The sequence below is a fragment of the Aquarana catesbeiana genome, linkage group LG03 (genome assembly GCF_042186555.1).
Source record: "Aquarana catesbeiana isolate 2022-GZ linkage group LG03, ASM4218655v1, whole genome shotgun sequence".
Classification (NCBI taxonomy): Eukaryota; Metazoa; Chordata; class Amphibia; order Anura; family Ranidae; genus Aquarana; species Aquarana catesbeiana.
Genome location: NC_133326.1, coordinates 386,440,376 through 386,466,819, shown reverse-complemented (window position 1 = coordinate 386,466,819; position 26,444 = coordinate 386,440,376). Strand labels below are relative to the sequence as shown.

General features: G+C 39.8%; 1 protein-coding gene across 4 annotated transcripts in view; it reads left to right on the top strand.

Annotated features, from left to right (window-relative positions):
- ACSL6 (acyl-CoA synthetase long chain family member 6) overlaps positions 1-26,444 on the top strand; it is a 318,324-nt gene that overhangs the window by 230,794 nt on the left and 61,086 nt on the right. For 3 of the 4 annotated variants that reach the window (XM_073620690.1, XM_073620689.1, XM_073620687.1), the window contains exons 7-12: positions 3,398-3,576; positions 5,899-5,931; positions 12,016-12,067; positions 13,626-13,699; positions 19,440-19,517; positions 24,848-24,982. In XM_073620690.1, the coding sequence (XP_073476791.1) occupies positions 3,398-3,576; positions 5,899-5,931; positions 12,016-12,067; positions 13,626-13,699; positions 19,440-19,517; positions 24,848-24,982 (551 nt within the window). Of the gene's footprint in view, positions 1-3,397; positions 3,577-5,898; positions 5,932-12,015; positions 12,068-13,625; positions 13,700-19,439; positions 19,518-19,581; positions 19,660-24,847; positions 24,983-26,444 lie in introns of all 4 variants that reach the window. The other variant, XM_073620688.1, reaches the window with a different exon arrangement.

The window sequence follows — 26,444 nt, the reverse complement described above, 5'->3', positions numbered from 1 at the left end:
GGCACCCCCTAATCACTACATGCTGTGCTGATTCCCCCTACTGCCCAGGTTTCCCCCATATTGACCCCCCCCCCAACTGCAGTGCTCCTGGCTTCCCTCCTCTCTTCTCCCCCCCCGGCTGCTGCAAGGGATGTTTCAGGATGGAGAGCAGGGTAAGGGGCTAGTCAATATGTCATTCACCAGCCCCTTCTTTTTCTAAATGAACACACTCACTGCATTCATTCATAACGGTGTTTACTGTGCTTCAGTAAACTGTGTTTACTATGCTGCAATATGTGAATGAATAGGTAGATGCTCAGCACAGAACACTTCCCATTCATTCACTGTGCAGTGCAGCTGAGGCTGCAGAGAAAGGCGTGCGTGTTGGAACCTTGAGGTGCACACCCTAAAGGCCCTTTCACACTGAGGCGGTTTGCAGGCGCTTTTGCGCTAATAATAGCGCCTGCAAACCAACCCGAAAGTGCCGCTGCTTTGATTCCGAGGGCTTTCACACTGGAGCGGTGCGCTAGCAGGACGGGAAAAAAAGTCCTGCTAGCAGCATCTTTGGAGCGGTGAAGGAGCGGAGTATATACCGCTCCTTTACCGCTCCTGCCCATTGAAATCAATGGGACAGCGCGGCTATACCGCCGGCAAAGCGCCTCAACAGAGGCGCTTTGCCATGGTTTTTAACCCTTTCTCGGGTGCTAGCGGGGGGTAAAACCGCCCCACTAGCGACCGCATACCGATGGTAAAGCGCCGATTACAATAGTGCCGCTTTACCGCCGACGCCGCCCCCACCCCAGTGTGAAAGGGCCCTTATGTAATAGGCTGCGCACACCTATGCTTATAGAGCTATTCAAGACTCCATTGTTAGCGGTATTCCACTATTCGTGGTTCCTTTTGCCTCTTTATTTATATGGCGCTTCCTGTGGATCCAGGATCCCTGAATACATCTTTTAAATGGATAAGGGGTTATGCTGAACCAGTGTTCTGGATGCTTTATAATAACAGCATGGTTTATCTCATATGATATAGAAGTCTTTTCATGTGGCAAGAAGCATGCACAAGTATTGTTGTGGAGAAGTGGAGTTGGTTGATTTCACACTGAAGTATACTTTCAAGCACAGCACATTTTAATTGGACATTCACACTGATTTACATTTTGGTAGAATTTATTTATGTGGTTTAAATTTCAGTTCTTGTTGTTTGAAGTGCACTTTTGATACACCGTATATGTTGCACTCATTTATTTACAGATTGAAGTTTTGGTTGAATTATTTATATTTTGTGTCCCTAATAGCGCACCAATTTTACACAAGTTTGATTTGTCTAGTACGTGGATGGTTTGAGTGTTGCTGTTCCCATTTTTTACCTTGCACTTAAGTGCAAAATTTTTTTTTTGTGAACTGGTGTCTATGGTGTCTAATACTAAACTGCATATTCCAAATGAGGTTTTATGAATCATTTGTACGGGGGCAAAATTATGTTTTTCTCTCTGGAGTCTATACCTATTTTAATACAACACAGGGAACACAGTTAACCCCTTGATCGCCCCCTAGTGTCAACCCCTTCCCTGCCAGAGACATTTTTACAGTAATCAGTGCATTTTTATAGCACTGATCGCTGTATAAATGCCTATGGTCCCAAAAATGTGTCAAAAGTATCTGATGTGTCCGCCATAATGTCGCAGTCCCGATAAAAATCACAAATTGCCGCCATTACTTGTAAAAAAAAAAAATAATAATAATAAAAATGCTATAAATCTAGCCCCTATTTTGTAGATGCGATAACTTTTGCGCAAACCAATCAATATACGCCTATTGCGATTTTTATTAACAAAAATATGTAGAAGAATAAATATCGGCCTAAACTGAAAAAAAAATTGTTTTTTTTTTTTTTTAAATGGGGATATTTATTATAGCAAAAAGTAAAAAATATTGTGTTTTTTTCAAAACTCTCGCTCTTTTTTTTTTATAGAGCAAAAAATAAAAACCGCAGAGATGATTAAATACCACTAAAAGAAAGCTCTATTTGTGGGAAAAAAAGGACGTCAATTTTGTTTGGGTGCAGCGTCGCACGACTGCGCAATTGTCAGTTAAAGTGACGCAGTGCCAAATTGCAAAAAATGGCCTGGTCATTCAGCAGCCAAATCTTCTGGGGCTGTATGGTTAACCACTACTCTCTGAATACAGTCTTTTAGCCAGTTTTCTATCCATTTACAAAGTGATCTTTCCAAGCCTGTAGACTTTAACTTACACTTAGCCCTGTGTGTGTGGAACTGTGCCAAATGCTTTTGTAAAATACAAATATACTATATCCACAGCTTTGTCTGAGATAATCATGTGTTAGGCAGCTTCAGTCTTTTGTAAATCCATGCTGTCTATTGCTTAAAATAAAATAAAAACTCTTCAATATGTTTTTTTATTAAAGGCTAAGTTCACCTTTTAGGAAAACATAATAAATGCAAACATTTTTGCAGGAAAAATATGTGCGTTTATTTATTTTTTCCTATAGGAGCCTGCAAAGCATTGTACCCACAATCAGTGGATTGTGGATGGAATGTCAGGTTCCTGCGTGTTCTCTCTTCAGCTTGCTCATACCTATGTATGGGCTGTTAGTTACAAAGCTGGACAGCATGCTTGTATTCCATTGAGAACTCCAAGTACATCTGCCACAGTGGAAGACTGGACTTGTAGTTTCTTTATTCACAGTTCCCTGTGAATATTAATTTATTCTGGCCATTGGAATAAATGAATGCTCTAGCTCTAAACGTGCCTAGTGTTTAGGCGTGTTTACACATGTTTAGGCGTGCTCAGTGTTTTTTCTGCCAAAATACTTTTCTCCTGAATACGCAAATTATGTTTTTTTTCAGCCTCTAAACTCTGCTCTTCTAATACATCTGTAAACACCTATGTAAACATGGACACAAGAGTTTAAAAGCTGAAAAAAATCACAATCTTTGAATTCCTGCATCCCTTAATGGACAAGAAAGAAAATAGGATTATTGGTACTTACCATAATATATATTTCTTGGAGCCCATTGAGGGACTTGGATCCCACTCCTCTGTGTTTATGATAATTTTTTGGTACTACTTTACCACAAAACTGAAGTAGTAGGGGTTATTCTGGGATGGCCCACAATTTTTTAGTTTGCTAGTGTCCTATCCTCCTGTAGGCAGCAGTATGATCCTGTAGTCTCTGAATTCCTGTGTCCCTATGGGGGCTTTAAGAAATATACAGAAAGTACAAAAATCCTGTTTTGCCCTTCTGTTTTTTGCATTGTCAATCTAACCAGCCATTACAAATACACATAGTTTGCCTTCTGATCAAAAAAATTCAAAGTTGGGTAACTGTACATATTTTGTCATTTTTTTAAATATGGAGAATAATAAACATCTAACCAAATATTTTTTGGTAGCTGATATTTCTACAGTAATATGTGACAAACCAGAAAAGGCCAGGCTCCTCTTAGAACATGTTGAAAAAGGAGAGACCCCGGGACTAAAGTCTGTTGTTCTCATGGACCCTGTGGATCTTGAGTTAATAGAGAGAGGCAGAAAATGCTCTGTACGTATTCAGACCATGCGCGAACTGGAGGTAAGGTGGCTGTAAATCTTTTACCTGTATTCTAATGCTGTACTAGAACAAAAATATCTGTTTTGTCTTTATGTTTTTCAAGCATTTTTTAGCTGTCTAGTATAGGCAGATCAGAGACGTGGCTTGCTATGGTTTTTTGCACTTTACAAGTTCTCCAATACGTAAAGCTTTCTCTTTTCCTGTATTTTCTTGTCACATTTTGGTAAATTAGCATTGCTCTTGCATAAAGAGGTGTAGTTTTCTATGCAGACTGTACATTGTGTCAGATATCACCAGTGATTACCGTATATACTCGAGTATAAGCTGAGTTTTTCAGCACTTTTTTTGTGCTGAAAATGCCCCCCTCGTCTTATACTCGAGTCAAGCACTTTTCTGCAGCAGAGAATGACATTTTCCAAAGCGAATTTGGGGCCCCGTGTCTCGGGGACACTTAGTGCTAGGAACCCCAAATTTGGTGTGCAAACCCAGTGGAACTACAACATATCCAAAGCTGGGGTTCCTAGCACCAAGAGGCCCCGAGATACGGGGCCCCAAAGTCGGTTTGGAAAATGTCATTCTCTGCTGCAGAAAAGTGCTTGACATTTTCCGAACCGAATTTGGGGCCCCGTATCTCGGGCCACTTGGTGCTAGGAACCCCAGCTTTGGATATGTTGTAGTTCCACTGGGTTTGCACACCAAATTTGGGGTTCCAACACCAAGTGGCCCTGAGATACGGGGCCCCAAAGTCGGTCAACTCTGTCCATCTGTAGCAATATAATTTCGGGATCCTTTGGGTCCAGAGACCCCAAATGCATATGGCTACAGCTAGGGGGCATCTAGGAACCCCTAACTGTTGAGTTTGAAGTTCGGGGGACCTATGGCTGCAAATAGGCACAGTGAGGCTGTAAATGGGCATTATTGACCCTCTTTTCCACTTACAGTAGCTGCGCATTTCTCACCCTAGGCTTATACTCGAGTCAATAAGTTTTCCCAGTTTTTTATGGTAAATTTAGGTGCCTCGGCTTATATTCGAGTTGACTTATACTTGAGTATATACGGTAAGTAGACAACGAAGAAAAGTTTGAGAAAAGCTCAGCATACTTACATACTTTTCGCTGATGCTTCCCTGTAGTTCATTTCATGAGGGGCTTTTGTGTGTAGCTGATCCATTCATGCATAGAGAAGAACAGTTCCATATGCAGTAATACTCTGCTTTGCATCTATTTCCCAACTCTCCTATGTGTTTTGCCGCTGACGTGATAGAGGAGAAAAGGGGAGGCAAAAAACATGTGAAAGAGCCTTGCTGCCAGACTGTGCAGTGTAAGGACATACAGGCTCTTATATGAAATAGTGCTCTGTAATGTTTCTGCCTCTTTTGCCTAATTCTTGCATATGTTTGCCGGCAAATACATTTGCCAAAGTTGAGGTTGTGACCTAAAATGCAAAATGTTTCCATCTTTTTTGTCTTTTATCTAACATGCTATTGATTCAAATAAAAATAACAACTGTTTGCACATGTATTTAAAAAAGTATATGTGGCTTTGTATAAATTGTACGTTGTAGTTTGTGAGCCAACTGATTAAGAGCCAGCTGTGCAAGCAATGAGCAGTTCCAGAGCAATAACGCTCTTCCTCTTAAAGTGTATAAATGAAAGCTCTGCCTGAAAGTATTAAAGCTGCAATAAAGACATTTTAGTATCCTGACAATTGAGGCCTTTTGGATACTCTGGGAAAACCATAGCCTTGGAGAAGATCAGTGGTTTCTTTATAAATGGCAAAATCCCAATTAGGCAATAGCTGTTGCCAGGCATGAGATGCGCCAAAATAGAAGCTAGGATGGTTTTCCCCCATGTGGCTGGGCAGATGTGAGAATGTACTGCTATGGCTTTGATAAAAAAATAACTTGCAAGGTGCTAGCAAAATGGAAGAGTCTGACATCACTTAAACAAGGGAGAAGTGCTAATGGGAGAGAAGAGAGATGCAGCATCAGAAGGTAGGATAGCAGCTTGCTTTGGGTGCTCATTGTATGAAATGTTTATATAAAAAGCAAAGGTTTTAATGAATGGTGAAAAAAAGAATTAAAATCAGTTTAGAAATGTAAAAATAAAGAGAAATAAAATTAACCAATTATAGATTTTACTGTTAAACAGCTACTGTATTCATCCAGCTGGAATTATCAGGAGTAGTGCATCGTTTGGGGATATTAGGGAAAGTGTTCTAGCATTCCCACTTATCACTAGGCCAGACAATATCCTTGTCTTAACCTGAGAAAAACACTTAGCAAGAGCCGTGGTCATTCTGCAGATTTGTTAAAGTAAATGTGTCCTATTTTTTTTTTTTTTAGGAATGTGGGAAGCAAAACAGAAGAGCGCCATTTGTGAGTGATGAGTTGGCTATTTTATTCATATACTGGAGTGCATATGATACAATATACTTGATTTGGTATAGCACATAGACAGATGGTCTAAGAAAGTTGTACTGTTTCTAGACATTTCAGAAGTTATTTTCTAATTCTGGATAGAGTGGAGAATAATTAGAACCTCTATCTGTTTTTTATTGCTTGGCTTGTGGTAGGGAAGGAGGAAGGAGGGGTGCTCTTGTTAGTGCTTTAATGGTTCATATGGGTCTGTAGGCAGCTGTCTGGTCCTAGGGAGACTGCAGAGCAGTCCGTAATGAATCCAAAAGAAAGAATGGGGTGGTGGAAGTGGCACTCCATTGGTATGTGTCCAGAATGTGTTTATGAGGAAATCTGCATAGCTACATTCTACAGTGTGGGACCAGACAGTGTTTGCCTTAACCACATCAATACAGGGCACTTTCCCCCCTTCCTGCCCAGGACAATTTTCAGCTTTCAGCACTGTCACACTCTGAATGACAATTGCGCGGTCATGCAATACTGTACCCAAACTAAATTTTTATCATTTTCTTTCCACAAAAATAGCTTTCTTTTGGTGGTATTTGATCACTACTGGGGTTTTTATTTTTTGCTAAACAAACTAAAAAAGACTGACATTTTTGGAAAAAAAAAGTATTTCTTTGTTTCTGTTATAAAATTTTGTTTTCTCCTTCACTGATGGGCACTGATGAGGCAACACTGATGGGCATTGATGAGGTGGCACTGATGGGCACTGTTGAGGTGGCACTGATAAGGTGGCACCGATGGGCACTGATGAGGAGGCACTGATATGTAGAATTGATGGGCACTGATAGGCGGCACTGATATGCAGCACTGATGGGTACCGATAGGCGGCACTGATATGCAGCACTGACGGGCACTGATGCGCACTTATAGGTGGCACTGATGGGCACTGACAGGCAGCACTGATGGGCACTGATAGGCGGAAATGATGTTCACTAACAGGCGGAAATGATGAGCACTGACAGGTGGCACTGATGGGCACTGATAGGCGGCACTAATTGGCACTGACAGGTGGCACTGATGGACACTAATAGATGACACTGATGGGCCCCCGTCAGAGGCTCCTTACTGCAATCGGAGATGCAGTGTGTCAGAGTGACACACAGCACCAGTGATCGCCATGCTGCACGCCCCCTGCGGGCATGTGCCGGCATGTTATCCTGCTGGAGATCATATGACGCCCAGTCAGGATAACTAAACCACCGCCCGGCCGTCATTCTGCTGTAGGCCTGGCAGGAAGTGGCTAAGTAAGAATTATTTACAGTGAAACAAAATCCTTCCAAACACCAGCACACAGCAAACATAAAAATATAAGGCAATCAAAAACCCAGTGACAGAATACCTGACTAATAACCAACTAACAGAAAGTCTAACTAACTATACACAATATTTACAAAATAAGGAGCACAGAGAAGCATGGGAAACTGGGGGTGCATGTAGGGGTTAGAAAGGGGGAACCAACACTGGGATCAGGAAGAAGGGAGAGCAGGTGAGCAGGTGCAAGGCAGCAGGATACAGAATACAGGGCAAGAGCAGGAACAGGATAATGGCTAGCAGTATTTGGCAGCTAGCAAAACACTGGAGTGAGAGGCACTTAGTAGGGGAGGGCTTCAATACTCTCCCAGCAGCCAGCATAGGATGGAAGCTGATTACTGGGGTCTACTGGCTGCTGGAAGACACCTGCTGGTGGATACTCCTCCTAGGGAACCACAGTGCCACCAGCAGGTGATTCAGGTCTTGGCAATAGTTTTATTTATACTCAGTAAAACCACCCAATGTATTTTAGTGTCTTCAAAAGTCTCCTTTCATCAGGATTGTAGTACAGTGGGCTAGAGTCTGGATTGGAATATTGAATCTGCACGATATAAAATGTTTCGAAATGTTCAAGTTTGGCAGCAGTTCTGGCTAGTGAAATTTAGCTGCAACAGACATTTTTTTTATTATACAACACAATATTTCATTCCAGACTTTTGAGGCTCAACACATGGCCTGTGGGCTTCCTAACTCGATGCATTGCAAGAACACAAAACACACTGCCATTATGCAGCTCTCTTGAAATGCCGGGTGCCACAATTTAGGCCTTATATATTTTTCAAGTTGACCACCACTGCTCTAACCCATTGCACTCTAGCCCTGATGAAGAGGAACCCCTGAAGCCCCAAAAAACAGGCTTTTTTAAAAATGAATAAATAAAACTACACAAACTATTCTTAGTAATGCTATTCTTAGTAAGTCTGGAATCATTTACATTTTTGGTAGACAGTGGCACTCAGTATTTTCTTATGTCTCTCTGAATCTCCAACTGAAAGATGTCTGCACTGGAGTAACTGCCTACCTGGCACATCCATTATGAAATCATTTAAAGGATAATCAAACACAAGAACAAAAATGTTACAGGTTACCAGTCCTTAGATGTGGTGGTTGTATTAATTTTCTTTTTTTTTAGGCTAAGAACTTTTTAGAAACACAGAAAATAGTACAGAAAATACCTGTTGATCTTGCCAGAAATGCAGCAAACTTATTACTTGCTCACCTAGCAACCTAAAATAATATAAAAAAAATACAATTATTTTCTTCTGTATATTACTCTAATTTTCCCCACATCTATGTGATGGAGATGAATCAATGCAGATATGGTTGTAGCCCAGTGGCAACCATGGCTCCTTCCATAGACAGGGAAGGAGAGGATAGAGAGGAGTGGAAGTAGCGAACTAAAGACAGGAAGTATATTATTTTTAGGATTTCCAGGTAAAACAAAGGAAAAATAAAAATAAAAGACTAATGCAACCACCTCATCTAGGGTTTAGTAAGCTGCGATATATTAAATTGTGCTTGTTTGTAGGGTTTAGATATACTTTAGAAGCATTCCCGTCTTCCCAATGGATTCTCCATATTGTAAAAGGGAGGAATAATCCAGTGGTACAAGTACTTAAAGTGGTTGTAAACCCTAAATAAAAATAAAATAAAAAAAAAAACCTGCAAGACAAAGGCACAATGAGCTAGTATGCATAGCATACTAGCTCATTATGAATTACTTACCTTAGATCGAAGTCCCCCACAGCGGTCCTGCTCCGGTGGCCGACATCTCTACCGGGGGTTACTTCCGGGTATCGCGGCTTGGGCGATGTGATTGGCCGGAGCCGCGATGACGTCACTCCCGCGCATGTGCGCGGGTGCCCCTGGTAATGGCACAGTATAACATGGCATAGTACGTGCCGTTGCTCCAGTTTGCTTATGTGCACATGTGCCAATGACGTCGGCACATGCAAATACAGGAATGTCTCCTAAACCATGCAGGTTTAGGAGATATCCAGTGTAGCTACAGGTAAGCCTAATTATAGGCTTGCCTGTAGTAAAAAGTGGTCATAAAGGGTTTACAACCACTTTAATGCGTGTAATGACTGAACTAGGCAAAGGGGTTGGTTTACTAAAGGCAAATAGAATGTGCACTCTGCAAGGTCACTTACTTCAGAGCTTAGTAAATGAGGTGAAGCTACATTTTGCAAAGACCACCCAATCACATGTAAGGGAAAAAAAACAGCATTTTTGCTTGCAAATGGTAGAATGATGGAAGTCACCAGATGTCCCCTCATTTACTAAGCTCTGTGGCAAATACCCTTGCAGAGTGCAACTGCACTTAAAGTAAAGTAAAATGCACAGTCTGTTTGCCTTTAGTACATCAACCTGAAAATATCATGTCATTCTTAGCAAAGCAACAGCATGTCTGTGATCAATGGCAGTGTTTAAAGTATCTGTGGAAATTTGCATTAAAGCATAACTAAAGTCAAAACTTGTTTTTAGTTTTGTATAGAGTGGAGAGGGATTAAAAACACCTGTTAAGACATTATTGCTCTTTGTGTCCCCATTAGGGAGATTTGTTCTTTCTGGCATGGAATATAACCCTCCCTTACTCTATTGAAAATTAAAAGAATAGTATTGCCTTAAGTTCTACGCTAAGAAAGTATGTAATGTTACAAACAGGAGAGAATAAAAAACACAGTGCACGACCTGCACAGTGTAGTAAGCAAAATCATTGAAGTCTTTTAGAAAGTACAGCTCAGTGACCTGGAGATAGAGCTCCATCTAATGCATAAATAGGATGGGAAAAAACTGTGCAAGACCTGCGTAGTGTAATAAGCATAAACAAAGAAATTTATTAGAAAGGGCAAAGAATGCACTCACAAGGGTAAGTATGACAGATTATGGAATGCTGCTTAAATATCCTCCATGATAAAGGAGCCAGCAACACTTAGGTGACAACTGTGGCTCGCCCGAAAGTATGGATGATATGATGGTTGCAGAGCACCAGCACCACTGCTTAATTATAAGGATAGCAGCAGGTACTTTAATATCTTTTTTTTTAATAAATGCATGTTTTAATTATGGTCTATGGCAGGCAGTCCCTGGTCTCCTGGCATGTGGGCAATGGCATTATCAGCTCTTCCCTGCTGGGGTCCATTAGGAGTCAGTCCCTGGTCTGCCTACCATTGCATGTCTATTTCAATTCATGTGGGTATCCTTATAGTTAGGCTGAGGAAGAGAAGAGATACCTCAAAACTTGTCCTACTGTGCATGTCTGAGGTTGCCGTCAGATAAGGGTGGGTCATCTGCTTTCCTTAGAGTTCCCCAGTGGTGCTGGAGCTCTGCTACCATCAGATCATCCATACTTTTAGCCTAGGCATGGTTGTCCCCATAAGATGGTGCCAGCATCTTTATTATGGAGGATATTTCAGCAGCATTCCATGATCTGTCATACTTACCCTTGTGAATGCATTTTTTCCCTTTCTAATAAATTTCCATGATTTTGCTTGCTACAATATGCAGGTCTTGCACTGTTTTTTTCTATCCTGTTTATGCATTAGAAGGAGCTCTCTCTCCAGGTCAGCCATCTGCATACCATGCATAGTTAGATTAGCTGTTCCCTACTTAGTGTTGAGCTACCTGCACACCTTGAGATCTATGTTTGCTCTCAAGCTTTTTTTATTTATGGGGTTTTTTTTCGCAATTGGTTGCTACATTTATTGTGTTATACTGTTTTGTTCACTTTATGGCATGGTTGAGCAGATTTCATAGAGGGTAGATGTCTGAGCACTGTTAATCACCTGGTGTCTATTACAGGATCTAATTTTCTTTAGATATAAGAAAACACAATTCATTCATGCAGTGTAGTCATTAAAAGTCATCAAATGTACTGTATTTTTTACATAAAGCTACCATATATGCACCCAAATCTGTACTAATATCAGCCTCATTTTTTCCTGGCCAGTTTACTGCCCTTGAGGTGTTAAAGGAGCCATGCTGTGGTCAGTGGGATTAGGAAACACCCTGATGTCAGTAAGAGTAAAAAGTGCCCCCTTAATTGTGCTTAATAGAACAAATAATGCCCTATTGTTGGTATCAGTGGGAGCAGTGGTGCCCCATTGTTGGTATTAAAGGTAGGAATGGTGCCCCATCGTTGGTATCTATGGGAGGAATTGTGCCCCATTGTTAGTATCTATGGGAGGAATGGTGTCCCATCATTGGTGTCTGTGGAAGGCATGGTGCCCCATCATTGGTGTCTGTGGCAGGAATGGCACCCCCATCATTGGTGTCTGTAGGAGGAATCTTGCCCCACCATTCGTGTCAGTGGATGGCATAGATCCCCAAGGGCCAGGTAAAGGCAAGCAATTTGGACACCACTGCTCTAAATCAGAGCATTGTTACACTGCATGGTACAGTCAGTCAATAGTTTGGACATGCTGACAGTTGGAGGATGATGACCTCATTAACGTGTAGCTTCTCCTTCATTGCCAATCGCAGGCAGGGGGCAGGTTGGTGGCCAAAATGTATTGCATATTTATGATAAAGTGAGATCGCCCATCTGGCTATGCTGTCTTGCCTGTATCACAAAACTGTCTGAGCACAGTTATAAATACATTGGCAAGTATACCAGTTCATGTATATGTATTTTAGTTGTGTATATAATAGCTTTCTTACAGTTAAGCTTTTGGCTATATCTTGAGCTGATTTAGTGATAATCTTTATTGTAATCCTTATTTACAGCCTCCAAAACCTGAAGATTTGTCTATTGTATGTTTTACCAGTGGTACTACAGGTAAGTGGCTACCAGTCCATGCACGGTTTTGACACAGAACTTGCCTATTTTGTTTGATGCAATTATTGTTTTTGTTTTAACAACATTCAAATATCTTCACTAATACTATAAATATTAACAAACAAGGGGTTTATTCTAGGGGTGCACCAAATAGAAATTTTGGTGCTGAAACTGATACCGAAAATGAAGGATCCACTAGGCCGAAAACCGAAACCGATACCGAAAATTACAGTTTTTAATAAATATTTAAATTATTTTTATATATAATTGTATTGCATTCAACTTTTTAATTAATATCATCAATTTAAATTAATATGAATTTATTGCTTGCCATTATTGGCACCTTTAGTGCAAGAAAGGTCAAGAAAAAAGCAGTCTGTAACCATCTCTTGTATCATGTCTGCAATTTCTTACTTAAACATGATAGAGGAGATGGTCAGAGACTGCAGACATGATACAGGAGATGGTCAGAGACTGCAGACATGACACAGGAGATGGTCAGAGACTGCAGACATGATACCTGAGATGGTCAGAGACTGCAAACATGATACAAGAGATCAATGCAGCCTGCCTGTGCCCAGCAGCCTCACCAGTGCACATCATATGCAGCTTGCCTGTGCCCAGCAGCCTCACCAGTGCCCATCATATACAGCCTATCAGTGCCCAGCAGCCTCACCAGTGCCCATCATATGCAGCATGCCAGTGCCCATCATATGCAGCCCACCAGTGCCCATCATATGCAGCTTGCCAGTTCCCAGCAGCCTCACCAGTCCCCGTCATATGCAGCCCACCAGTGGCCGCCATATGCAGCCCACCAGTGCCCATCATATGCAGCCCAGCAGCCCCATCAGTGTCCATCATGTGCAGCTTGCCAGTGCCCAGCAGCCCCATCAGTGTCCATCATGTGCAGCTTGCCAGTGCCCAGCAGCCCCATCAGTGTCCATCATGTGCAGCTTGCCAATGCCCAGCAGCCCCATCAGTGTCCATCATGTGCAGCTTGCCAGTGCCCAGCAGCTTTACCAGTGCCCATCATGTGCAGCCTGTGCCCGCATCATCGGCGATCTACGTGTGTCACGGAACTGAATTTGAATTCCCTGGGCCGCAATAACAATGTCCCGCCTGATGTAATCACGTCACGCTGATTCAATGTCCCACCATTGGATCAGTGTGCCGTCTATCACAGGAGGCAGGACATTGTTACTGCGGCCAGGCAATTCAGCTCCATGAAACATGGAGATCGTGGCGAGTGGAGGAGGAGGAGGGAGTGGAGGCTGTTTTTTTATTTGGCCAAATGAAAAAACACAGTTTTCGGCCGATAATTTTCAGCGGCCGAAATTTCGGTGCACCACTTGTTTATTCCCAAATGAAAGGTTATCCTGTGGTTTGGATATGATTTGTACTGTAACTACATTTTCCCAGAGTGGGAGCAATGCAAATACAAATGGCCTTTAACAGAACTTAGGGCAATGTATTTGTTAGGGAAACATAGGCAAATATATTTGAGACACATGTACTTTATCTGCTTTTATCAGAGAAATGTTCTTTCTTCTGTTTGTAGGCAATCCTAAAGGTGCTATGCTGACTCACGGCAATGTGGTGGCAGACTTTTCAGGATTTCTAAAAGTTACAGAGGTGAATACTTCATAGTGTGACGTAGGCAATATTTTAGCAAGCCTAAGCACAAGACTTACTTGCTGGTGTGCTCATTTAAAACATGCTAAAGGCATTTGGTCATCAATGATCAGAGTTTTTACCTTTGTGTTATGTGGGACTCATGTTGTACATGAGTATGTATGTTGCAAAATATGCACTACTACTCTAAAGAACTGCTGATTTACTAGTATAACTTGTATGTTTTTTTTTTTTTGTTTTTTTTTTTTCTTTTAACTTAAATCCAGAATGTTCTTCAAATATAGCTGCTTTAAGCATAATGGTGATTTTATGATAGTTTTTGATGATTTAGATCTATTGAGTGTCTTACTAGATTGACTAAAAACACAATATGTTTATCATTTCTACAATAAAATAAATGATACAGGCATACCCCACTTTTAAGTACACAATGGGCTTTATTTACTAAAGCTGGAAAGTGCAAAATCAGGCTCACTTCTGCATAGAAACCAATGAGCTTCTAACCCCAGCTTGTTCAATTAAGCTTTGGTAATAAAACCTGGAAGCTCATTGGTTTCTATGCAGAAGTGAGCCTGATTTTGCACTTTCCTGCTTTAATAAATAAACCCCATTGTGTACTTAAAACTGGGGTATGCCTGTATATTGGTCAGCCATTTTGAATATACATTTATGGCTTGACTGAAGCCATGTCCAATGTATTATTAAAATGAGTTTGCCAGATTGGTACCCATATCTTATTCTGTACTGTACCTATTGTTCTAATAGGTGCAAAGCACAGATGTTTTGTAAGCATCCCTCTGTTTTGCACAAAGCATAGAAGACCTTGTATACTACGTAGAAATCAATCGAAAGTTTGCACTCTGTGCTCTGTGTGCAAACTACTTATGATTCAATGGAGAGTATACAATGCATGCAAGGACCCAGGTGACAAGATTTTGACAAACGGCTGTATGGGGCGACAAACTGAAGACCTGATATCTGGATCAGGGTGAGTATAAGACTAGGAAATGGGCTTGGGGCCTTATAACACATGTATAATCACACCAAGGGTAAAGCTACAAATTAAGTAAAGTGCCTTGAATTCAGAGTCAGAAAAATAGTGCTGGGTTCATTTTATTTCAGAGGACGTACTTGTTTTAGGTCAAATATAACCGTATAAAATCATACTGCAAGCCAGCTATCAGGTTCACATACACATTCTGCGCTGTAGGTATGTTCAGATGGTGACATACTATTAGGGATTAATTCCATGCTGGGAAGCTTTCAAAGTATAGCAGCTGGATTATAGTTTTACAGCAGCTGTCAGTGAGAATCTAAAGAGTGGGAAAGTGGTCATTGGAGGATAAGTCTGCATGTAAGTCTGTAGTAGAATGATAGGATTTGCTAATCCCCCTTCCCCAAACAATGATGGCTACATGGGATCCAAGAGTTGTGTCCTCCAAGACCTTTTGCAACCTAGGACATTAATACATTTTACTGGTGTACAGCAGACACTCTGTTGCTATTGCCTATTTCCCTTAAACAACTCAGCTAATTGAACCACCACTCCTTCTATATGAATGCCCTTGACAGCAGAAAGGCTCCTGATGTTATAAGTGTTTCTATCCATAGAGAACTTCATAAAGCTATGAGCATCTCTGTTGACAAAGATTTCTATATCATGAAAGGAGAGGCCAGATTTCTGGGAGGACCCTAATAAAGTAAAATGTAAGTGAGAAGGTGAGACTGTGTGGGTGGGCAGATTTTGAACCATTCCATGGGGAACAATTAACATGGAATCCTTTACAATATTAAATGCACTCCTACTATGAATCAACCCCTTTAAAGTACAGTATAACACACATCATAACTTATATAATAACTTAATATTGGAATGAAAACTTTTATCTCAGTTTTAAAAAAGTAAATTAAGTCCACATTGGTACTTTAATTATCTTTGCACACATCTGTGTATATAAAAATACAAAAATTCTTTAAAAGGGGAACTCCACTTTCGTGGGGAAAAAAAAACAATATAGCGCATATGATTGTGACACTAATCATTTTGTAACTGAATGTTATTAAAAATTACCTTTCCTTTTCAATCTGCAGCCAATGTAATTTTCTGAGAAAACATTGCAATATGGCTACCTGGAGTTTTCTGAACACAGAGTGTGTACTGACCACTCCCCAGAAACATAATTTCCTGCTTGTGTGATTGGCTCACCAATTTTCCCAGAAATCTGCCTAAGATACAAGTCAGATTTCAGGCATCCCTTGCAACAAAAATGTCATTTTTTGAGAGATACTTTCAATAGGAACAGGTCTAAAGGAATGCAGGCCATGTAGATTTCCTCATTAGTGCCCTGCAGCTGCCACAAGTGACAGATAATTATGAAACCACTCCCATTAGACCCACTCAGTACAGAGGCACAGACAAACACACAGGGATTTCTTCAGAATAACAAAAGGTAGGAATCTGCAACAAAGTTTGTTATAATCCTTGCAATGTACATAGATCACCCAGAGGGGAATGTTCTTTTCTCAACAAAAGTGGAGTTATGCTTTAAATATAAGACATTATAATACTATTAGGTACTTTAAAACTTTCTCTTCGTATGTACATACAGTAATAACATTTACAAGGCATAGCCCAGGGAAAAAACACAGGTTCATTTAACTTGTATTGTGTTTGGATAATTTTTAAACTGGAACTAACACAACTTGAAAAGGACTACAAATAAGTGACAATAATTTGGATGGAAATTATCACAATTATTTATAAAACAATTAAGAATTCTTGTATGTGTAGTACTTGTGGTGAATTGTTTGGTTCATATAATTCATGCAGTGAAGATGAGTGGTATATTTTCTGTAGGACCAGTCACCATCTCATAGTACAAATGGATGTCTGTCTCATTATTCTTAGTCATGGCCGTTTTAAGCTAGAGCTCCATAGCATATGTTTACTGTATATAGATCCACTTAGCACTGCCCATCATACCATCTAAAGCTGAACTCTAGCCAAACAGTTTTTTTTTTTCGTTGTTTATGTCTTATTATCTCAGTGTCAGAGTTACTTTAATTTTTGCTTCTGGTGACCCAGGGGGGCTACAAAAGAAATAAAATCTCGCCAGAGGTTCTGTCTTCCTCATCCAAAATTGAATGAAAATTTTTGGCAGGCGTTGGGCTTTAACTTTTTCCTCTGATTATTACCCATTTCATCCTTCTATAACATTTGTTTCTAATTCTTTTATTAGACTGCTAACAGGAAGGTGATTGTCTTTATATAAGATGATAAATTAATGGAAAGTTGGTCTGAAATAGTTTTATTTATTGGGCTTGCACATTGTCTGATTCAAAGTGCTACAAACAACATGTTGAGCATATGCTGGATATATAATATTTTGACTAAAAGTAGTCAGCTCAATTTAGCACAGTTATTTTGAGGGCTAAAACCTTGAGACACATCAAACCTTTTGGCAGTATCTGGAATTGCCAATAGGGTGTTAATGTCTGAATGTTGTCAGTCTGTGGTAGTGATTTTTTTGCAATATTTTGCAAAATCTAAAAACAAGTATACACATTCGTATACACATACGTTTTAAGTTAGGACTTGATAGCATCTCAGCTGTTTGGCAGAAGAGTTCTGCAGTGCATACAGAAAAGGTGTTGTGTTGTCAAGTACTTGTGAAGGTACACTTGGTTCCACATCCTGTGCTGTGTGATGAGGCATTTTCTGTATCTGTCACTCATACTGTAAAATCAATGCACACCACCCTACAATAAGAGCCAGTGTTTTACAGATTTAAGATATCTGTTACAAAAAAGGAAGCATTTTGTTAGATGCTGGAAATCCAATAAGAAAACTGGCAATAGGTGTGTACAGTATAGGACTGATAGCTCCCCCCTTGCAAATGTTTCTAAAAGCTTAGTGAAGGTTCTCACCATATCCCATGTCTTTTAGTGGAATCTAGATGGTAATAACTGCACTTTAACATTTGATTAAGGGATATTGCCTAACTTTTTGTTAAAGACCCCCCCCCCCCCCAGTACATGATAAGCTCAGAGAGCATCGTTCTGTGTATTTGGAAAGGGCACTATTACAGATGTTAATTCTAAATGGCTCTGCAGAGAAAATCTGGAATCACATCTAGACGAAAAAATAGAATTCACATTTAGAATAAATCTGGTCCCAGACCAATATGTGCATATTTACATATTCTTAATGTCTATAGTCTGGGCATAGGTACACTTTACAATGAAATTTATGAAATCAAATGTAAGAACTCCAGGCAGATATAAATGACACAAACAAATGCACCTCTGCAGTCATGAACATATCATTAAATGTATTTTTTTAAAGCAAGCTGAGAGTTGGAGAAGCAGCATGAGAAGCCAGTCAGTTGTGCTACAGTGTTCAAGTCTGCTGCTTTTCCTGCAAGTGTTGAACTTTAGCAGATAAAAAAACAAGGCTACTTTACTGTCAGACAGAGGTGTGCTATACGGCAGACCTGTGTAAAATGAAATGGACAGAAATACAAACCTTTGGCATGTGCATCATACTGTATGTATTTCATCTGTATATTTAAAGCTGAATGCCAGGTATGGCAATTTTTGCATAGCTACGTTGGTCCACCTTGGTCCAGTATAAGTATGTATGTGCCATATCTGTGGGATTTATGTGGAAGCTAGAAATTATTATAGTAGGCACCACTATTATAGGGATCTCCACTAGCTTCTAGGTCCTGTGTCAAGCGGCTGTTCTGCTTCTTAGTGAACTCAGGGTTTTTTCACACTAGGCACCATTTAGAGAACACTTTTCATTGTATCATTGAATGCAAAGTGTTCTCTTTGATTGGACAAGGTGGAGATTGTGATGTCACCACCCAGAATCTCTACCTCGTTCAGTTTGACAACACTTTGATGTTGATTTACTAAATTTGCAGAGTGCAAAACCTCATGCAGCTGTGCATGGTAGCCAATCAGCTTCTAACCTCAGCTTGTTTAATTAAACGTTGACAAAAAAAACTGGAAGCTGATTGGTTTGTGTGCAGAGCTGCACCAGAGTTTTCATTCTTCAGTTTTAGTAAATCAACCCCATTGCATTCATTGAGAAAATGCAAAGTGTCGCCTGAATGGTGCTCATGCCAAGCCTCCTGTGCTCACAGTGCAGCAGGGCAGCCACTTGGCACAGGACCTAGAAGTTAGTGGAGATCACCATGGTAGTGGTGCCTACTACACTGATTTCCAGCTTTCAGAAGGATTGGGCAGTTATAGAATATACATACTTAAATGGTTCAAGCTGGACCAATGTAACTTTGTGAAATTGCCATACCTAAAATTCAGCTTTAACTATTTGTCTGGAGTTCAGCTTTAATCATACTTTTGTAATTATTCTACTACATGGGTACTTCAAACAGGTTTGCTTAATAAGTAGGCTCTATTAATAATTCCAAGCCTCTCTCAAGATGACAAAAGCACATCAGCGACAAGGCTAGTTGTTCCAGCCGGAAGCATTCTTTGGTGTTTTAGATGTTTGTTGCCCTGATGTTTGCTACTCCTGCTAACATACTGTAGCCTCATTTACCTTGTGGTCTAACACTGTACTCTATATGCTGCTCTCTTCTACCCACCTCTTTCTCTTGACAAACCTTCCCCCTTTTTGCACCATTTTTCTTCTTTATTGTTTTATGACTTTCTTGTTGTCTTCCTGTCAGTGTTTCTCTCCTTTTCTGTCTCCCACGCCCTTCACCTGCAGAAAGTGATATTTCCGAAACAGGACGATGTGCTCATCTCCTTCTTGCCTCTGGCTCACATGTTTGAGAGAGTAATACAGGTAAGCCACTTGCCTGATCTGACTTGGCCTTGTTGGGCTGCCTGTGTTTTTTTTTTCTTTCCAGAGTCAGTGGTCCCCAACATCTGAGGATGTACACATTTCCTATTTGCCTTTAGCACACATGTTTGAGAGAATGGTGCAGGTAAGGTCTTTCCGTGGGTTAAAGTAGTGACACTCTCCCCAAGAATCAAGCTGTGCCAAATGTAATTATCTGGGATGATTAGCAGAACAAAAATCAAAATAACATCGGAAATCATATATTTCTAGTAAAACAATCATTAGAATGGATTTTTAATACTAACACTGGTGGTTTATAGAAGTTTATAGAAGTTGATGTGTCTGGTATTCCGCTATCTTTTTTAAAACCATATGACTTGGTAGAAATACACAAAAATTAGGAATATTATTGAGATCGGATCAAAATTAATTCAAATCAAATGCCCTGTGGTTTAAAGCTATGATGATCAATGTTCTGTCATTTTAAATAGCAGACTTCTTTCACATTTGGGGTATCTCTTAAGAAATAATTATCCCCCAAGCTCACAACAGTGAATCAGAGTGTTGAAGCACAGAATGAAAATATTCTGAAGACAGCCTTAGCATGTCCCTCTTCTTTAGGGCTTATAAGTCTGGCAACCTGCCCAAAACTGTTTAGTGGAAATGGCTTTTTTTTTTAAATTCATGAACATCTTGACGTTCTAAACGTATATTTATGAATTATTAACCATAAGATATGAGGTTGGTTAAATAAGGGATCTTATGACCAGAAGTGAAAGCTTAAATATAATAACATTAAAGAAGCGTTAAAAGTCTATCTAATACACAGACAATATCTATAGTCTTAAGGGAGAAAATATTAGGTTATAGTACAAAAAGACAATAATCATCACAATACAAGACTATTATTTCTTATCCAAAAATATATATATATATATATATATATATATATATATATATATACACACATATATACACACACACACACACACACACACACACACACACACATCTATATACAAATATTCTCAGTTGCTAATGGAGATTACTCATAAACTCTTCATAAGGCAACAAACAGATAATGTAATCAGGAGAGCAAGTTATACTACTTTATGTCACAGGTCCTGAAGCAAAGGGCATATTAAACCTCCAAAATATGTTGAGATGTTCTATCAATTTTTAAACAAATAAAAATACAAAACTTCAAACATCTTCTCTTCGCTTTACATTTGGTGCTCCTACACATAAGTTTCTTCAGAGCCACAAAGGTTGTCTACCAGTGAAGACAGACCTTGCTGGAGCGCAGCCTTGATTAAAACCCTAAAAAAATCTGCAAAAGCAATTCAATTTCAACCATCACCAATTCCAATCTGATCTTGCACCACTGCAACCACTTATATATACAATGGAGCCCCCATTTTGGATTGTCCAGGTTTATTCAGAAAAAAAAAAAGTTACAGTGACCCTACTGGATTCCTGGTTGAAATCCAGCACGAGAGATGTTACTGTATTGTTATAAGGAGAAAGAGAAAAATTCACAGCAAACGTAAAGATATGGATTTTCAGGAGAAAAGTTAGTTATATGTCTATATAGTCTTCGCAAGAGTTGCATAGCTTGCTCCTTTTAAACAATATATGGCCACCCTTAAGCTGCAATAACCTACAGTGCCTTGCAAAAGTATTCACCCCCATTGCATTTTTCGTGTTTTGTTGCCTCACAACCTGAAATTAACATGAATTGTTTGAGGATTTGCATCGTTTAATTTACAGAACATGCCCACAACCTTGAAGGTGTTTTTTTTTTGGTTTTTTTTATTGTGAAGCAAACAACAAATAGGACAAAATACCTGAAAAAGTCAATGTGCATAACTATTCACCCCCTAAACTCAATACTTTGTAGAGCTACCTTTTGCAGCTATCACAGCTCCAAGTCAAGTTGGATAAGTCTCTATGAGCTTGCCACGTCTTACCACTGGGATTTTTGCCCATTCCTCCTTGCAAAACTGCTCCAGCTCCTTCAAGTTGGATGGTTTGCGCTTGTGAACAGCAATATTTAAGTCTGACCACAGATTTTCTATTGGAATGAGGTTTGGTGTTTTGACTATACCATTCCAACACATTTACATGTTTCCCCTTAAACTACTCAAGTGTTGCTTTAGCAGTGTGTTTGGGGTCATTGTCCTACTGGAAGGTGAACCTCTGTCCTAGCCTCAAATCACACACAGAGTGGTACAGGTTTTGCTCAAGAATATCCCTGTATTTAGCACCATCCATCTTTCCCTCAACACTGACCAGTTTCCCAGTCCCGACTACTGAAAAACATCCCCACAGCATGATGCTGCCGCCACCATGTTTTACTGTGGGGATGGTGTTCTTTGGGTGATGTGATTTGTTGAGTTTGCGCCAGACATTTTCTTTGATGGCCAAAAAGTTACATTTTAGTCTCATCAGACCAGAGCACCTTCCTCCATACATTTTGGGAGTAAGCGTATGGCTTATTGTCGTCCTATGTACAGATACTCCAGTCTCTGCTATTGAACTCTGCAGCTCTTCCAGGGTTACCTTAGGTCTCTGTGCTGCCTCTCTGATTAATGCCCTCCTTGCCCGATCTGTGAGTTTTGGTGTGCGGCCGTCTCTTGGCAGGTTTGCAGTTGTGCCATGTTCTTTCCATTTGGTTATGATAGATTTGATGGTGCTCCTAGGGATCATCAAAGATTTGGATATTTTTTTTATAACCTAACCCTGACTTGTACTTCTCAACAACATTGTCCCTTACTTGTTTGAAGAGTTCTTTGGTCTTCATGGCAGTGTTTGGTTAGTGGTGCCTCTTGCTTAGGTGTTGCAGCCTCTGGGGCCTTTCAAAAAGGTGTGTATATGTAATGACAGATCATGTAACACTAGATTGCACACAGGTGGACATCATTTCACTAATTATGTGACTTCTGAAGGTAATTGGTTGCACCAGAGCTTTTTATGGGCTTCATAACAAAGGGGGTGAATACATACGCACATGCCAATTATCATTTTTTTGTTTTTTGTTTCTGAAAAATTGTTTTATGTATATATTTTTCTAATTTTACTTCACCAACTTAGACTATTGTGTTCTGATCCATCACATATAATTCAGATTTTAAAAAAAATTAACTAAAGGCTTTAATGTAACATAATATGTAAAAAGCCAAGGGGGGTGAATACTTTTTGCAAGGCACTGTATGTCAGCATGTAACAGTAGCCCTGTGATATTAAAAAAAATTAAAACACAGACTTGTAAATGTTCATGCTACTGAGGAGAGTGGCAGTAGAATCATAAATCTGTGGGTGTTTTTTAGTTTAGCCATTAAAAGGGAGATTCACATACACATCTGGCCATACTTGCTCACCATAATCAAGCCTGGTATGGTCTAACGTGGGTGTGGCACAAGCACAGCCAAAGTTCGCCATACAGGAGAATAAATATTAATTGGCTGCATAGAAATTTAAAGGAGTTTTAAAGACAGAAGGTTTTTTATGCATTAAGATAAAAATCTTTCTCTGTGTAGCAGCCTCCCCAGCACCCCCTAATTACTTACCTGAACCCCATCTCTCTCCAGCGATGTCCACAAGTGTCTTAGTCATCCGGGACTCTCCTCCTGATTGGCTGAGACACAGCGGCGGTGTCATTGGCCCCGGTGGCTGTCAGTCAAAGTCAGTTAGCCAATCAGGTGAGAGAGGGGGCCGGGCCGGGTCAGGGCTCCGTGTCTGAATAGACACAGGGAGCTGTGACTCGGCTCGGGTGCCCCCATAGCAAGCTGATTGCTGTGGGGGCACTCGACAGGAGGGAGGGGCTAGGAGCAGCGAAGAGGGACCCGAGAAACGGAGGATCCAGGCTGCTCTGTTCAAAACTAACTGCACAAAGGAGGTAAGTATGACATGTTTGTTAGAGAAAATTGAGTACTGTCCGTGATACTTTTTTTATTTGCACTAACATACAATTTTTCAGGACAAGCTTTCGGGGTATGTCCCCTTCTTCAAGGTCCAAGCAGTACTGATCAGTACTGTTTGGACCTTGAAGAAGGGGACATACCCGAAAGCTTGTCCTGAAAAATTGTATGTTAGTGCAAATAAAAAAAGTATCACGGACAGTACTCAATTTTCTCTGTCACAATTGCACTAATACGGCTACAATCAAATCAAGTACATGTTTGTTAACAAGACTTTACAATCATAACAACTGCTTGGAAAATCTCTGTGTTAAATAAACAACTCTTCTGGTGATTTGCTGTAGCTACCCACAGTCAGTATGTAAAAGCTATTATTAGTGCACATTTATGGCTACGTGCAATGAATTATTACTACTACATGCTACTTGTGTAACTCATACCATAAAAAAAAGGTAAACTCTAGTCAACGTTGCACTGTACAGTGATCACAAGATTGTTGTTTTTTTTTTTTTTTGTTTTTTTTTTTTTTTTTATATATATGCTTATATGTGCTACCATTAAGATTGTTCTGGCTGTTAGCCAATTTAGAGGTTTTAAAAATAAGGAAAAAATTTAGCTGTAGATGAGCAAAACAGCTGTAAATCTAGATGTAAACTGCAGAAACTAATGACTGGAACTAATATGGAACTACTTAAAGTGGTTGTAAGCCCTTACATATACCCAGAGAAGTGACTAGCTTCAGGTGATGCACAGAGATTTAAAAAATCCTCCTACATAAGTTGTATCTGTCTATCTGCAGCCCTTTCTTCTCTGCATGTATTCAAAGTGCAGAATTATAAAGCTAGTCTGAGAGTTCAGATAAAAAAAGTGCGGAGAGCAGTTACACTGCAGAGCTCAGTGGGGAGAGCTCTGAGAGCTGATTGGAGGGAAGGGATATACCCCCTTCACACAGCTCTCAGGAACAGAGCTGAGTCTATCAATCAGCTGGAGCTCCCTTCCCTGTCACCTTTTGTTTCTTGGTGTCAGGAAAACTTGCTAAAAGCGGAAGAATGAAGCAGCAGACAGGAATCACACTTAGTGTTCAGGACTGAGACAGGTACACACTATAGAGGGAAATGCTTTGTTTATATTTCATGTCTGAAGCTTACAAGCAATTTTAAGTACTTTTACTTAGGCAATCTGCACAGTAGAAAAATAATATATGGAAGAGAACTGTTTCATTTAAAAAAGAGCAAGATCCAATACCATGTAAAACAATTTTCACAAGGTTTTGTGATTCGCTAAACCACTACAAGTTAAATCTAGTTATATTCTAAAACTTTGTGACTGCATATTTTGACTTTAATTACTAAACTTTAGCTGAACAATTTTTAAATATTCAAATTCAACATGTTCTTTTTCTTACCTTAACAGTCTGTGGTATACTGCCATGGTGGTCGCATTGGGTTCTTTCAAGGCGACATTCGTCTTCTATCTGATGACATGAAGACTTTGCGGCCAACAATCTTCCCAGTTGTTCCAAGATTGTTAAACAGAATGTATGATAAGGTGGGTTATCGTGTGGGTATTAGTTTCTACTTAAACTTAGGTCATAGCCAAAAGTAAAATAATTAGTAAATCATAATCTTTCAGTTAGTTTGATGAGTTTGTTAAGAGTTCACTTAAACAGCTTCTGAGCAGGATACATATATACATAGGTTGGAAAAAGACACATCCATTAACCTCCCTGGCGGTATGATTATTTCAGATTTTAGGTGGTGAAAGCGGTACCATTATTTTGCACAGAAATTTGGCGTTTTATATTGTAGGCCTGTAATTCTTAGGAATAGTTCACTTAAATCTGTCCAAACAAGAGTCTAGTAGACATCCCGGGTATGATAAAGTTTGAAAAACGAAATAAAAAATTATAATATAATAAATAACTATAAATAATTAAAACACATAATAATATAATAATAATAAAAATTATATAATAATGTAATCAAATCAAAAACACTGAAATTTGCTCAGTTCCAGAATTTTAGCTTTTATTACTTTTAGTGTTTGATGACGGATCTCCCCACAAATCACTATCGCTCAATTCTGCAAGTGATTATAATTTATTATCGCTTTTTTCTAGCTGGTCTAAAACCACTTTTGATGTAAAGAGACAGTTTTGGTTGCTATGGACAATCTCCAGTTTCCAGGCAGAAAGAACAGTTTTATATATATAAAACTGCATGCAGGACACTGGGCAGACCACTAGGGACAAAGGGGATGTGTAGTTATTTGATACAGTACTGTAATCTGTAAGATTACAGTATGCTGTATCTATACTGTGTGTTTCACTTTTGAATTTACCGCCGAACTCCGTCCCCGTGCGTCGCAACGCTCGCAGGGAACGGAGCTCGGCACTGTGAATCGAGCGAGACACAGCGGCTCGCCGATCACAGCGGGGAGACATCGCAGGAACCAGGGGACAAGGTAAGTAAACTCTTCCTGGATCCTGCGATGCAAGCCCGAGTCTGGCTCGGGGATACCGCTTTTGGTATGTAAAATCCACCCCGAGCCAGACTCGGGAATACCGCCAGGGGGGTTAAGTTTAATCAAAAAAAAAAAAATTGGCAAAAACTGGGAATCATTTAAAACATTTCTTCATGATCAGCAAATACTCCCTCGGAATTGGTTGGTTCAACATTTTCACAGCTCTTACTGTAAAGAACTCTTTCAGCATGTAAATAGTCAGCTTTTTTTAATCCCGGCACAAAAAAGTGACCCCTTGTTTTTTATTGGTGATCTTAAAGGAACAACATTTTAGCATACAGTATGGACCTTAATGTTGGTATACATGGTGATTGTAGCCCCCTTTAATTGTCTCTTCTTAAGGGATAATACAATCAGTTCAGTCCAGGCTTCTTATTAATTTAGTTGCCCTCATGCACTCTTTTTTTACAACATCCTTTTTGTGAACTGCTACCCAGAATTGAACTGCTTATTCAAGATGAGGTCTCATCAATACTTTGATAAATAA